The sequence below is a fragment of the Phocoena phocoena genome, chromosome 14, assembly GCF_963924675.1.
Source record: "Phocoena phocoena chromosome 14, mPhoPho1.1, whole genome shotgun sequence".
NCBI lineage: Eukaryota > Metazoa > Chordata > Mammalia > Artiodactyla > Phocoenidae > Phocoena > Phocoena phocoena.
Window position 1 is genome coordinate 25747804 of NC_089232.1, and position 13382 is coordinate 25761185.

Here is a 13382-nt window from a genome sequence, read left to right on the forward strand (position 1 = left end):
ATAAAATAGTAGTTTTGTATAATTAGAGTTTGGATGGGAGGTGTGATTATAGCTAGACTAGCATAAGGGTGTGGAGTAGGGTTTTTTTAGAGGATGATAGAGATTTGTACTTTATGAAAACACCTTTTAGGCTGAGCTGTTGGAGAGAAGTAACTATGAATCTAAGTTGCATTTCTTTTTTCTTTTTTTTTTTTTTTTTTGCGGTACGCGGGCCTCTCACTGTTGTGGCCTCTCCCGTTGCGGAGCACAGGCTCCGGACGTGCAGGCTCAGCAGCCATGGCTCACGGGTCTAGCCGCTCTGCGGCATGTGGGATCTTCCCGGACCGGGGCACGAACCCATGTCCCCTGCATCGGCAGGCGGACTCTCAACCACTGCGCCACCAGGGAAGCCCTAAGTTGCATTTCTGAATCATCATCAAATGTAATCTTGGCCCTTCTAGGAGAACATCAGGTGCAGATGCTACCTCTTTCCTGCAGCCTTCCCTGACCTGGACATAAGCAATCTTTCCTCTAAGCGCCTTTGCTTCCTGGGTTGTAGAAAAGGAAAAAGAAAAAAAAGTACAGCCACCACCATTATGGTCCTTTTAGGGTTTATCTAGATAAGGAATCCTAGACTGAGTGGAGGTATGACATCTAAAATCACAGATCCTCTTGGATCCACTCCATTTCACTAGGAAAGAAGGCATAGGTGTGGACAATATGATTCAGATACACCTGGGTTCCAAGGTAGCCGCTTCCTGGCTCTGTAGCCAGGGCCAAGTTACTTGAATTTTCTAGGCCACGGTTTTCAGCCACCTGATTGGGGCGATATGGGGAGCGGTTAAATGTAAAACACTTAGGACAGCGTCTCATGCTCTTAATATACAGTAGTTATTAAAAGAAAAAAAAAAGACAAATGTGATTGGTTTTTCCTACTAGCCTGTCAACTGCGTGAGAACGCCAAATAAACGCCGATCCAGTGGACGCGGCCCAGAATGCCGACCCCAGGGACCAGCCCTACGCCACGCCGCGCTGTTTTGCTGTGGGGCTTAACCTGACGTGGAGGGGCGGGACTTCCTGCGGAAGCGGAGGGGGAGGCACGGGCCGGTGGGTGCGGCTGACACATCAGTGGTGTTCCAGGCGCTGCGCGCGAGCCTAGGAGGCGAGCAGGGACCCGGGCTTTGTGGCCATCTCTCCGGGTCTCCGCGACGCCGATATCCGTGCAAGGATGGCTCGGGGCGAGCGGCGGCGCCGCGGAGCGCCGGCAGACGGAGCGCGGGCCGTTGAGAGGGCGGCTCGGGGCGGCCCCGCGCGACGGGAAGGCCGGGGCGGCAGGCCCCGGGGCGCGGCTGCGGGAGCCGCTCTGGCCGTCGTGGTCCTGTCTCTGGCCCTGGGCCTGTCGGGATGCTGGCTGCTGGCATGGCACCGTGCGCGGCGGGCTGTCACGCTGCACTCCGCGCCCCCGGCGTTGCCTCCCGACTCTTCCAGCCCCGCCGTGGCCCCGGACCTCTTCTGGGGCACCTACCGTCCTCACGTTTACTTCGGCATGAAGACCCGCAGTCCGCAGCCCCTCCTCACCGGTAACCTGGACGCGGGGCGGGCAGGCAGGCGGGCACTTAATCTGGGCGCCCCAGCTTCGCGCCAGATCAAGGGTGGTGAGGAGTGGATCAGGAGAGTTATTAAGAAGGATGACCCTGAAGTTCTCGGCGACACAGAGGGACAGGTCCCCTGCTCTCTCTTTGACTTACCTGGCCATTCTACCCCCAGGACTGATGTGGGCGCAGCAAGGCACCACCCCGGGGACCCCTAAGCTCAGGCACACGTGTGAGCAGGGGGACGGCGTGGGTCCCTATGGCTGGGAGTTCCACGACGGTCTCTCCTTCGGGCGGCAACACATCCAGGATGGGGCCTTAAAGCTCACCACTGAGTTCGTCAAGAGGCCTGGGGGTCAACACGGAGGGAACTGGAGCTGGAGAGTGACTGTAGAGCCTCAGGTCAGGGCCCTCAGGACACCCTTCCCCTGGCCCAGACTTCCTCCACCCTTCCTTTGCTGCGTGCAAATGCAGGATAAAGTGGGGGTTAATAGCAGGGGCTCTGAGACTGGCTGCCTGGTTTGAATCTGCTGCCTGCCTTAAACACTTGCCTGTATGACCATCTCTTTTTACTATCTCTGAGCCTTGGTTTTCTTGTCTGTAAAATGGAAATTAAAAAGCACCTAACTCACAGAATTGTAAGAATTAAAGGAAATAATATGTAGAGTTCTTAGCATAGTACATGGGACAAAAGTACTATAATTTCCCAGAGAACCCTGTGCAGAGCTCTTTATCTCATCCCACTGGTGCTTACTTTCAGTGACCCTCAACACTGCTAGATGTATGTTGTTTACTGTGTTGCTCTCACCTGGTGTCCCTTTCCCTAAGGCTGATTCTCAGGGGAGAGACTGCTAACCTAATGCTGTGTTTTTATGTCCTCATTGGTCTCCCAGGCCTCAGGTACCTCTGCTCTCCCTTTGGTGTCCTTGTTCTTCTATGTGGTAACAGATGGCAAAGAAGTCCTAGTGCCAGAGGTTGGGGCTAAGGGGCAGTTGAAGTTCATCAGTGGACACACCAGTGAACTTGGTGACTTCCGCTTTACACTTATGCCACCAACCAGTCCAGGAGATACAGCCCCCAAGTATGGCAGGTAACTGGGGGAAGAGAGTGTGGGGTGGTGGTATGGATGCTGACTTAGCCTGATTTCCATCTCCCCCATTCTACCCTATTTTCACCATGTTCCCTGCATTGCCAAGACTCTCCCATCCTGACTCCTGATCACCTCATGTTTTCGCTTTATAATTCCCACCACTTCCTCCTGAGTAACATTTCCTGTTTATCTTTTTCCTTTCAAGCTACAATGTCTTCTGGTCCTCCAACCCAGGACTTCCCTTGCTGACAGAGATGGTGAAGAGCCGCCTAAATAACTGGTTTCAGCATCGGCCCCCAGAGGCTTCCCCTGAACGCTACCTCGGCTTGCCAGGATCTCTGAAGTGGGAGGACAGAGGCCCAAGTGGGCAAGGACAGGGACAAGGGCAATTTTTGATACAACAGGTGACACTGAAAGTCCCCTTTTCTGTGGAGTTGGTGTTTGAATCAGGCAGTGCCCAGGCAGGAGGAAGCCAAGCCCTAGAGCAGCTGGCAGGCAGCCTGCTGACCCAGGCCCTGGAAAGCCATGCTGAAGCCTTTAGAGAGCGCTTTGAGAAGACCTTTCGGCTGAAGGAGAAGGGCCTGAGCCCTGAGGAGCAGGCTTTGGGTCAGGTTGCCCTCAGTGGTCTTCTTGGTGGTATTGGCTACTTCTATGGACAGGGTCTGGTGTTGCCAGACATGGAGGTTGAGGGGTCTAAGCAGAAGGTGGACCCAGTCCTCTTTCCACCTGTCCCTCTTTTCACAGCAGTGCCCTCCCGGTCATTCTTCCCGCGAGGTTTCCTGTGGGACGAGGGCTTTCACCAGCTGGTGATCCAACGGTGGGATCCCCAGCTCACCCGGGAGGCCATAGGCCACTGGCTGGGGCTGCTAAATGCCGACGGCTGGATTGGGCGGGAGCAGGTGCTGGGGGATGAGGCCAGAGCCCGGGTGCCCTCAGAGTTCCTGGTGCAACGGACAGCCCACGCCAACCCCCCAACTCTGCTTTTGCCTATAGCCCACATGCTAGAGGGTGGTGACCCTGCCGACTACGCCTTCCTCCGCAGGGCCTTCCCCCGCCTGCGTGCCTGGTTCTCCTGGCTTCATCAGAGCCAGGCAGGGCCAGTGCCACTATCTTACCGCTGGCGGGGCCGGGACCCAGCCTTGCCAACCCTACTGAACCCCAAGACGCTGCCTTCAGGGTTGGATGACTATCCCCGGGCTTCACACCCTTCATCCACTGAGCGGCACCTGGACCTGCGGTGCTGGGTGGCACTGGGTGCCCGTGTGCTGATGCGGCTAGCGGAGCAGCTGGGAGAGGCTGAGGCAGCTGCAGAGCTGGGCCCACTGGCTGCCTCCCTGGAAGCAGAGGAGAGCCTGGATGAGCTGCATTGGGCCCCAGAGCTAGGAGTTTTTGCAGACTTTGGGAATCACACAAAAGCAGTGCAGCTGAAGCCTAGACCCCCTCAGGGCCTGGTGCGAGTGGTGGGCCGGCCCAACCCTCGCCTACAATATGTGGATGCCTTGGGCTATGTCAGTCTTTTCCCCTTCCTGCTGAGGCTACTGGACCCCAACTCATCCCGCCTTGGACCCCTGCTGGATGTTCTAGCCGATAGCCGCCAGCTCTGGAGCCCCTTTGGTTTGCGCTCCCTTGCAGCAACCAGCCCCTTTTACAGCCAGCGCAATTCAGAGCACGACCCTCCCTACTGGCGAGGTGCTGTGTGGCTCAATGTCAACTACCTGGCATTGGGGGCTCTTCACTACTATGGGCATCTGAAGGGTCCCTACCAGGCCCGTGCTGCCAAGCTCCACAGAGAGCTCCGTACCAATCTGGTGAGCAACGTGAGGCGGCAGTACCAGGCCACGGGCTTCCTGTGGGAGCAATACAGTGACCAGGATGGGCGAGGCATGGGCTGCCGCCCCTTCCAGGGCTGGACCAGCCTCGTCCTACTGGCCATGGCTGAAGACTACTGAAGGGGGAACACGGGAGGGGAGCCAGGCCCCTTATGCCACTCTGGAGTCGAGGGACAAGGTCTCTCACTTCTGCCCCTAGCCCTCAAGTACCAGTGCTTCAAACCCTCCTCAGCTCATCTCAGGTGTCTCCTTACTGACATCCCACATAGCCCTGGAGTGAATGTGAATTCAGAGTCTATTTTTATAAATAAATGGGAAAGCCATGTCAAACTCTATTGCTTTTGCCAACTTTGCCTCACCAAGAGGTCTTAGCTCAGTCCAGGCCTTAGGGCTGCCTGCTGTCCTTCAGAGTAGGTGGAAAAGTGGCCATTGACTGTCCCCTCCAATCAAGTGCAATGCAGTAAGTTGAGCACTAGTCCACCCAAATCCACAAGCAGCTGGTTCACATCTCTTTAATGAGATCAAAGCCTCCTGTGTATGTCTTAGGAGCTTGAGCTAGCACAGTCCTCCAAACACTGCCCTTCTCCTCAGGACTCCAGCCCTTTCAGACCGATTCTAGGAGGGCAGGGAGAGGCCGAGGAGAACTCAGGGAGTTGGGAGCAGGGCTGTTTCTGGTGGGCAAGTAAACCACCCACCCTCCTCAAATTGCTTATGGGATGTCCCCTTCATTGGAAGCCAGCCCCACAGGAGAGACCTGGGATACAGGATTTAGGGGCCGTGCACAGGGGACTGGTCCTCCACATCTGGTGGGGTGGCACTAGCCCTAGCCTCCTTGACTGGCTCCCCCTCACTGGAGTCAGGACAAGGGCAGAGCTCAATACCTGAGTCCCCAGTCAAGCGGCGATAGCGGCAGAAGGGTGGTGTGGGGGCAGGGCTCACCCCAGCCCCAGGCTCACCCTCCTGATGAGGAGGGTCACTCTGGTGGGAGGAAACATCTTGCACATTTGTCCCCTCTTGGTGGGCAGGGCAGCTAGAAGCAGAGGAGCAGCAGGTGCATTCGCTGGAAGCAGTCGAGGGGCAGCCTGAGGCTGCAGAGTAAGGAGGCGGCGGTGTGCCTGGGCGGTGAACCACATCCTCATAGGCTGGGGGTTTGAAGGTGCTGAGGAGGCCTGCAGGAGAGAATGGCATGGTTGGTGGAAGGCAACAAGGGGGGGTGGTGGTGGTCTCTTTCCTGTTAGCAAAAAGTGTGCTTTGAAATGTTTGAAAAGGGAGTGTGGGATGAATCAGGGTCCTGTTTTGGGAGGGACCACTGGTAGTGAGCCCAGAGCCTCAAGTCACTCACGAAGATCAAGCAGTGAACCGGGAGGGACAGGGCCAGCCCCATGGCATGCCCCGTGGTAGGCCAACAAGTTGATCTCACGCTGCCGCTGCTGTTGCTGCAGCCGGAGTTTAGCTCGTCGATGGCGGAAGGCACAACAGCAGCTAAAGAGAATGAGGACAGTCCAGAGCAGCCAGAACCCTGCAGGAAGTGAGGAGGGAGAGTCTTAGATACCTCCCAGGCAGAGAAGGGTCCTTGAAGGCTGAGGTCCAAAGGCGGGTGGGCAGAAGGACCCAAGAAGAGCCCTCTTGAAGACTCACACCAGAGCTCATAGTAGTAGGTGCAGCAGCCAGTCTCCCCGCAGCAGTGACCACTCTCACAGAGGTAAGGCTGGTTGTTCACTCCTGGGCACAGCTCTCGAAGCTGGGAGCAAGGAGGTACTTAGAACCAAGGGAGGTTCCAGCCCAAGGCACCGTCCATCCCCAACCCCTGCATACACATACACAATCCCACCCTGTGAACCAAGTTTAGTTCATAGAAATCTATGGGGAGAGGGAAGAGTGATGCTGAGAGGAGTGTTCAAATATCTGAAGCGCTGCCAGCATGGAAGAGGATTTGGAATAGCAAGAATCAGTCTAGAGATCAAGATTAAGATGCAAGGTGTGGACATACAAAGAGGCAGATTTCAGCTCTGCATATAAGACTTCTCTCATACTCAGGTCTGGCTCCCCAGGGTGTTTTCTGTTAAGGGAGTATTTTGGCAGAAGCCAGAAGACAGTCTGAGCTATCTCAAAGTCTCAGACAATGGGTAAGGAGTTTAAGGTAATTTCTAAAGCTGTTTTCATCATCATTCCCCATGGTCTGCCAATCCCCACTCCCAAGCTGGATCTTTCCACCCCTGGGTCTCAGGCTTCCTAGGGTAGAGGAGGGTCAGTGTGAGACCCAGAGCAGGGCTCCCAACCAGATGGGATTGCTGCGGATGCTAACGGATGGCATCCAAGGCGCGAGTCTGGGTTCCAGCTCTTCTCCAAATTGCTCCCTCAAGAGAAGACGCTGCCAGACTCGGTTGTGACAATAGGCACATAGAAAAACATCACAAATAACAGTTGCAAAACAGAGGGAGCCTCCCTGGGGTCTCGCTATGCCTCTGGTCACTGGAGAGCCACTGCAAGCTTCCACTGCAGCCACGGGATGGGGGTCTATGAAGCTGCAGGCACAAGTCAACTGCATCTACAGTACATTACAAAGTTTAGACAAAGGGTGCAAGGAACATATCTAGGAACTTCGCAGTACCTTTGTCTCCGTGAGTTCCTCCCCCACCCCCCAAAAGGCAGGGACAAGGAAAGGGGAACGAGAAATAAATGGCTGTCGTGATAGGCTTTTGGAGCTGTTGGGATACCTGCTGTTGCGGCACCCGAAGTGCCCCCCAGTCCTCCTCGCTGCCGTTCCCGCCGCTGGCCCGAGCCATGCCTCTGCCTACAGTCCCCTGAAGACCACAGTCTCCTCTACCGCCAGCCACCCCGCCCCTGCCACTTCTGCCGCCACCGCCATGGTCCCTGCCCGGCCCATCTTCGCTGCCTCCACCATCACTTCGCAACCGGACCTTCCATCCAGCCAGAGCTCTGCGAACTAGCACCCAGGTTGTTCCGTCCTACCAATCCACATCACCCTCCGACAGATGGGCCAATAGGAAAGATCACAGGCTTCTCCCTGTGACCAATCTACAGCAGCGCCTCCGCCACTCTCCCAGACAACAAGAGCTTGCACAGACAAAGAGTGGGGTAAGGTTCGACCCATGGCCCTGACTGACAGCGACAACAGCCAATATGGACAACAAAACGCGTTTGCGTTATCAACCAATGAACGGCCGTCCAGAACAGCAAAGTTCCCGCTGATTGGCTTGAGCCCTATTTTCCAGATGACGCCAAACGCTTAACCACGCCAGGAAGAGGCAGGGTCGCAAATGTCGGCTGGAGTCTGGGCGGGGGCTGGCTACTGTTCTTGGGCCTGGTGGACGTTTCCCAGGCCTCGACGCAAGCTCCGGTGGGGGCAAGATGTGCGTACGCGGAATTGGCCTACCCATACCCCACTACCCCAGTTCTGTACAAGTCAAGGCACTGGATGAAATTTAATAGGGTGGGGAAGACACTGAAAACCGGGGACAGAGGAGAAGGCACAGAGTCCAGATTGGGTGAAGGTCTTAAGAAGCCAGAAGTGGGGATCCGGGGCCCTCAGGCCCACCCAGCCGCATCTGCAGGTTGATGCGGTAGCACTGAAGGCTGCAGAGTGCCTGGCCTGTGCGGGAGCAGGCATAGCGGCGCGGATGTGGACAGCCGGGGACAGAGCACCGAGGCGCAGGGGCAGATGGGGACGGCCGCTGAGACACCGGCGCGGGGGCGGGGACGCCAGGTGGGAAGGAAAGGGTGGAACCTTGTGCCCCGCTGCTGTAGCGCACCATGGGGGCCGGGGCCGCGGCCCGCCCTCCACGCCTCTCGCCCCGCGCAGCCCCTCGGCCTCCCCGCCCGCTGGGCGCCACAGTCTTGGTGAGGCGCTCAATAGTCTGGTTCTTGTGCTCCTCCGCCCGCCGAGCCGCCTGCAGCCGCCTCTTCCGTGCCCGCTCCTCACGCTTCAACAGCATCTCCTCGGTGAGAGCGGGGGCTGGGCACCCCCCGGCCACAGGTAGTGACAGAATCGGGGAAGGCTGACTTCGAGCCTTCTGCAGCAGAGCTCGCTAGGGAGAGACGGAAGAGATGTCAAAACGGAGAAGTGAGGTCTGCCTGAACGGGGGAAGGGGAAGATGGGACATGGAAAGCAGGGTCTTGAGGAGAACAGGCCTTGAGAGAAGGGGTGAAATGAGCACCCTTTCCAGGAGCCCTTAATACTGCCTCCTCTCAGGTCTCCAGACTTCCAGCTTTAGATCCTTGACTCTCAAGGGGAAAAGTATTAGTAATGTTACCTTCCTGCCTTGTGTACCAAAACTGTGTACCAGCTCTCTGGAGGCTTTTTTGTTGTTGTTTTAAATCTTTTAATATCAATGGATAGCATCAATTGGATAACTGCTCAAGCCAAAAACTAACAGTTATCCTTGATTCCTCTCCTTCCCCCAAGTGTCTGTTTCCTAAATATATCCAGAATCCATCTGATTTTCTCCATCTCTACCATTTCACCTTGGTTCAAGCCACCACCATCTCTTACCTACTTCAACAGCTTCCTACTTGGTCTTGCTTCTATCCCTTATCACCACTAAGAAACCAAAGAAATTTACTGAAATATAAATCAAATACATCACTTCTCTGTAAACAACCCTTTTGTGGTAGTCACACTTATTCTTCTCCTTGACCATGATTAGGCATGTTCCACTCTCAGGGTCTTTGCTCCTGCTGGTCTCTCTGCCGGGTAAGCTCCTCTAGTATTGTAAATGTTATCTCTTTAGAGAGGTCTTTCCAGACTACCCTATCTAATGTTGTTTCTTTTCTACTTCTTTCTATTTCATCACCCTATTTTTGTTATAAACCTTACAGTTTTTCGAAATTATTTATTTACTGCACAAGAATACCAGCTCCATAAGAACGGAAAACTTGTCTGTCTTTTCTCCACTGCTGATATCCCTGCTGCCTAGCAAAGTTCTTGGGACATGGAAAGTTCTCAATATAAATTTGGCAAGCAAATAAAGAATGAACTAACTTACCTGTCGAGCAGTGAGCAGCCGTTCATTGATCTCCTTCTTGAGATCTCCATTGTCATCCAGCTCCCCCTTCTCCAAAGCATCCAGCCACCTTTGTTCTTCCTCTTCCTCCTGACCCCCTAAGGCCCCGGACAAGTCCCGCAGTGGGGAGGGGGACAGATTACTGTCTTCATCTGGAAAGGAAAGTTGGAGAGCTAAAAGTGGAGTTGTTCAGATGGGGAACCCTAATTTGACCAAGTTAATACTGGGACACGCAAAATTCTCACCTTCCTCAGAACGAACCCTCTTCCCTTAACCAGGTATAATGAGAAACCCAGTTTCCCCACCTCCAGACCCTTCTCACCCAGCCAGGCACGGTACTGCTCAAGGGGGACTCCTTCCACAGGTTCCTCTTCATTGTCCACAACCATAAGGGGAGAGGGTGAGCGAGGACCCTCAGGGATCACAGTGAAGGTAGGAACACTGCGGAGAAGCAACCACTCTGTAAGCTAAGCAATTGTCTCCTCCTGCTCAGTACATCCAGCCTTCCCTACACCCTCTTGGGTTCTTGCTGCATTAACCTGGGCCCTGAAATCACAGCGTCCATTCTCTGTCTTCTGAAAAGCGCAGCCAGCTTCTGCTTCTATCTCTACCTGTTCCTGAAGTCCCCCAAGTAAAACCTCGGCTCTCTTGGCCTCACCTTTTGGTGCCCAGGACCTGCCCGCCCAACTTGATTTTGAGTTTGAGCTGGGGCTTGGCAGGAGACGGCTGCGTGGGCCCAGCCTCCTCTTCCTGGTAGTGTTTCTTCTTGTGTTTCTTCTTGTGCTTCTTGTGCTTTTTCTTGTGCACTCCGTGGCCGTGGGCACCCGCCAAACTCAACTCCAGGGCTTCCCCTGCAGAAGGAGAGTCTGTCAACGGTGTACAACAGGAGCAGGTCAGGGAAATCCCAGAAGAACCCAATACCCCGAGGGGTCCTACTCTTCCCGCGGTATTCGCTGTTACCATAACAACAGCCCCGCCTTTCTCCTTCCCACCTGTGGCGAAGTACCCAGGAAGCTCGGAGGAGCAAGAAAGGGACTCCTTTTCTGCGAAGGCTTAAGTTGCTTTATCGATCCGCGCTTACCTGGCTCAGGGGCCTCCATAGCCCCAGAGGTGCTCCCGCGCCGCCACAGCTTACTCATGGGGTCCTGCAAGGAAAAGGGGCTGAAAATAGTCGGAACACAAGCAGACATACCTTTTCCGCCCCACGGAACAACTTATCCCATCAAATAACCGGGCACTTCCGGTGCGTAGCAACCATGCTTGTGCGGGGCAAGCTTTGCGGTTTAAAAATCCTCCGGGAGAAACAACGCCCCTTCCAATAAGGGTTCCGGGCTCTTTGAGACCGGGAGCGGTCAGAGGGCCACGGCTTTCTGCTGGCTCCGCATCCACACAATCGAGATCAGAACTCAGCGCGGGCAATTCAATTATTATTACACTCAAGCGTGATGAACGTATATTGCAGACCAAATTCGGGGCTAGGCTATGAGGATACAAAGATGAATATGAACACTTCTCTCTGTCTTTGAGGAGCTTACAATTTGGTGGAGTACGTAAGAAACTGTATTGCCGGCAAAATGGCAGAAGGGCTTACTTAACAGCACAAGTGCCCTACCAGCAGGGCAAATGATATTTAAGCCTAAATTCTATATCAGTAGAGAAATGGATAAATGAATTATGGTGCATCTATCCAATTTGGAACACAAAAGCTAAGAGCTGATAAGTAATTGATAAGATTGACATGGAATTTATATCCAAGTTGGTAATAGCACTGGAAACAATCTAAGTGTGCCTCTAAAGAAAAACCAAAATAATTTGGTACAGGGATTTGATACATCCATACAGTGGGAAGCTATGCTGCCATTAAAAGAAATGAGGCCCCAGAAGGCTACTCAAGAAACTGGTGACAGCAATTCCAATGGATAGTTGGGAGAACGAGGGTGAAGGGAGACTTATTCTTCATAATATACCCTTTTGTGCCTATTGTACTTTGTCTAAAACATGTATGTTTTGCCTAATTAAAAAAAAAGGAACAAGGTAGATCTGTATGTGCTGACATATGAAATAAGAAAGGCAAGTTTCAAGATGAGGCGATCCCATTTATTTTTTAATTGTTTTAAATTAATTAATGGTTTATTTTTGGCTACACTGGGTCTTTGTCGCTGCCCAAGGGCTTTCCCTAGTTGCGGAGCATGGACTCTAGGCACGCGGGCTTCAGTAGTTGTGGCATGCAGGCTCAGTAATTGTGGCGCCCCGGCTTAGTTGCTCTGCAGCATGTGGGATCTTCTGGGATCAGGAGTCAGATTTGTGACCCCTGCATTGGCAGGCGGATTCTTAACCACTGCGCCACCAAGGAAGTCCTGCGGTGATCCCATTTAAAAAGGCATAATATGCTACTACATTCACAGAGAAAACATTAAGGAATGTATACTATACCATTAACGATGATTATCTTTGGAAGCTGGGGTTGGGGAAACTTCACTATCTAGATCTGTAGTGAATTTCCTTTCCTTTCCTTTCCTTTTCTCTCTCTCTCTCTCTCTCTTTTTTCATTTAAAAATATTGCTTAGGGCTTCCCTGGTGGTGCAGTGGTTGAGAATCCGCCTGCCGATGCAGGGGACACAGGTTCGTGCCCCGGTCTGGGAAGATCCCACATGCTGCGGAGCGGCTGGGCCCGTGAGCCATGGCCGCTGAGCCTGCGCGTCCGGAGCCTGTGCTCTGCAGCAGGAGAGGCCACAGCAGTGAGAGGCCTGCGTACCTCAAAAAAAAAAAAAAAAAAAATGTTGCTTAGTATTTTTTGTAATGAACTTTCTTACAGCCTATATATCACATTTATAATTAGAAAAAAGCACTGTATATAATATATGTGGGATACATGTCTGAACAAGGTAGCAATAGTGAACATAGTAGGGGAAGCACTGATTCAAGAGACATTTCATTGATGAAATTTAAAGGAACTGATGAACAATTATATATGAGAATTCAGGAAGAAGTCAATGTAGTATAGTGATTAAGATTAAGAGAATGAACTTTGGAGTCGGAGAAGCCTGTTATCAAATTACAGTTTACTGGCTATGTAACCTTGGGTTCACAGTTATTTAAGCTCTCTGAACCTCATATTCCAGCTCTGCAAAATAGAATGAAGTAGTGTCTCCTGCATAGGATTCTTTCAAGGAATAAAGCAAATCAAGAATGCAAAGTACCTAGGGTAGTATCTGGCACATAGTAGGTGTTCAAAAAGCAAACAGCAACAATAATAAATGACTTCTAGGGACTTCTTTGGTAGTCCAGCAGGTAAGACTCTGCCCTCCCAATGCAAGGGGCCCGGGTTCGACCCCTGGTCAGGGAACCAGATCCCACATGCAGCAACTAGGAGTTCACATGCCGCAACTAAGGCCCAGCGCAGCCAAATAAATAAGTAAATATTAAAAAAAAAAAAAAAAGAAGAAGAGTCCGCATGGCACAACTAAGAAGTCCACATGCCACAACTAAGACCCAGCTCAGCTAAAATAAATAAATAAAAAATTTTAAATGACTTCTATATTTCTAGCCCAAGTATTAGAGAGAACATAATGTTTTGTTTTTTGTTTTTTAAAAATAAATTTATTTATTTATTTTGGCTGCGTTGGTTCTTCGTTGCTGCTCACAGGCTTTCTCTAGTTGCGGCGAGTGGGGGTTACTCTTTGTTGTGGTGCGTGGGCTTCTCATTGTGGTGGCTTCTCTTGTTGTGGAGCATGGGCTCTAGGTACGCGGGCTTCAGTAGTTGTGGCACACAGGCTCAGTAGTTGTGGCTCGTGCACCAATGGCATGGAGGATCTTCCCGGACCAGGGCTCAAACCCGTGTCCCCTGCATTGGCAGGTGGGTTCTTAA

At 52.7% G+C, this 13382-nt stretch overlaps 3 protein-coding genes across 4 annotated transcripts; 1 reads left to right on the plus strand and 2 right to left on the minus strand.

The window, feature by feature from the left end:
• The first annotated feature begins 1207 nt into the window (after nucleotides 1–1207).
• On the plus strand, nucleotides 1208–4610 carry MOGS (mannosyl-oligosaccharide glucosidase). The gene is made up of 4 exons (XM_065891549.1): nucleotides 1208–1559; nucleotides 1747–1973; nucleotides 2465–2661; nucleotides 2867–4610. The coding sequence occupies exons 1-4, from the start codon at nucleotides 1208–1210 to the stop codon at nucleotides 4608–4610; spliced, it is 2520 nt and encodes an 839-aa protein (XP_065747621.1).
• Nucleotides 4611–4988: 378 nt separating this feature from the next.
• On the minus strand, nucleotides 4989–7432 carry WBP1 (WW domain binding protein 1). The gene is made up of 4 exons (XM_065891424.1): nucleotides 7208–7432; nucleotides 6129–6231; nucleotides 5833–6009; nucleotides 4989–5659 (listed from the first exon to the last, which is right to left on the minus strand). Exons 1-4 carry the CDS (start codon nucleotides 7274–7276, stop codon nucleotides 5259–5261), a joined length of 750 nt encoding a protein of 249 aa, XP_065747496.1. The 5' UTR covers nucleotides 7277–7432; the 3' UTR covers nucleotides 4989–5258.
• A 489-nt stretch (nucleotides 7433–7921) lies between these two features.
• INO80B (INO80 complex subunit B) lies at nucleotides 7922–10722 on the minus strand. Of its 2 annotated transcripts, XM_065891293.1 has the most exons (5): nucleotides 10596–10722; nucleotides 10173–10365; nucleotides 9837–9955; nucleotides 9497–9666; nucleotides 7922–8539 (listed from the first exon to the last, which is right to left on the minus strand). In XM_065891293.1, exons 1-5 carry the CDS (start codon nucleotides 10702–10704, stop codon nucleotides 8009–8011), a joined length of 1122 nt encoding a protein of 373 aa, XP_065747365.1. In that variant the 5' UTR covers nucleotides 10705–10722; the 3' UTR covers nucleotides 7922–8008. The 2 variants fall into 2 exon arrangements, with proteins under 2 accessions (XP_065747365.1, XP_065747364.1); XM_065891292.1 differs by lacking the exon at nucleotides 10596–10722 and having other exon boundaries at nucleotides 10173–10477.
• Between the last annotated feature and the right edge of the window lie 2660 nt (nucleotides 10723–13382).

Excerpts from the sequence above, each read along its gene's own strand:
- INO80B (XM_065891292.1), bottom strand. The coding sequence starts at position 10,477 with ATGGTAACAGCGAATACCGCGGGAAGAGTAGGACCCCTCGGGGTATTG. Across the intron at positions 9,667-9,836 it reads GCAGTACCGTGCCTGGCTGG|ATGAAGACAGTAATCTGTCC; the intron begins GTGAGAAGGGTC and ends TTTCCTTTCCAG. Across the intron at positions 8,540-9,496 it reads GGCTGCTCACTGCTCGACAG|CGAGCTCTGCTGCAGAAGGC; the intron begins GTAAGTTAGTTC and ends GTCTCTCCCTAG.
- WBP1 (XM_065891424.1), bottom strand. The coding sequence starts at position 7,276 with ATGGCTCGGGCCAGCGGCGGGAACGGCAGCGAGGAGGACTGGGGGGCA. Across the intron at positions 6,232-7,207 it reads TTCGGGTGCCGCAACAGCAG|CTTCGAGAGCTGTGCCCAGG; the intron begins GTATCCCAACAG and ends CCTTGCTCCCAG. Across the intron at positions 6,010-6,128 it reads CTACTACTATGAGCTCTGGT|GGTTCTGGCTGCTCTGGACT; the intron begins GTGAGTCTTCAA and ends CACTTCCTGCAG.
- MOGS (XM_065891549.1), top strand. The coding sequence starts at position 1,208 with ATGGCTCGGGGCGAGCGGCGGCGCCGCGGAGCGCCGGCAGACGGAGCG. Across the intron at positions 1,560-1,746 it reads TCCGCAGCCCCTCCTCACCG|GACTGATGTGGGCGCAGCAA; the intron begins GTAACCTGGACG and ends TTCTACCCCCAG. Across the intron at positions 2,662-2,866 it reads ACAGCCCCCAAGTATGGCAG|CTACAATGTCTTCTGGTCCT; the intron begins GTAACTGGGGGA and ends TTTCCTTTCAAG.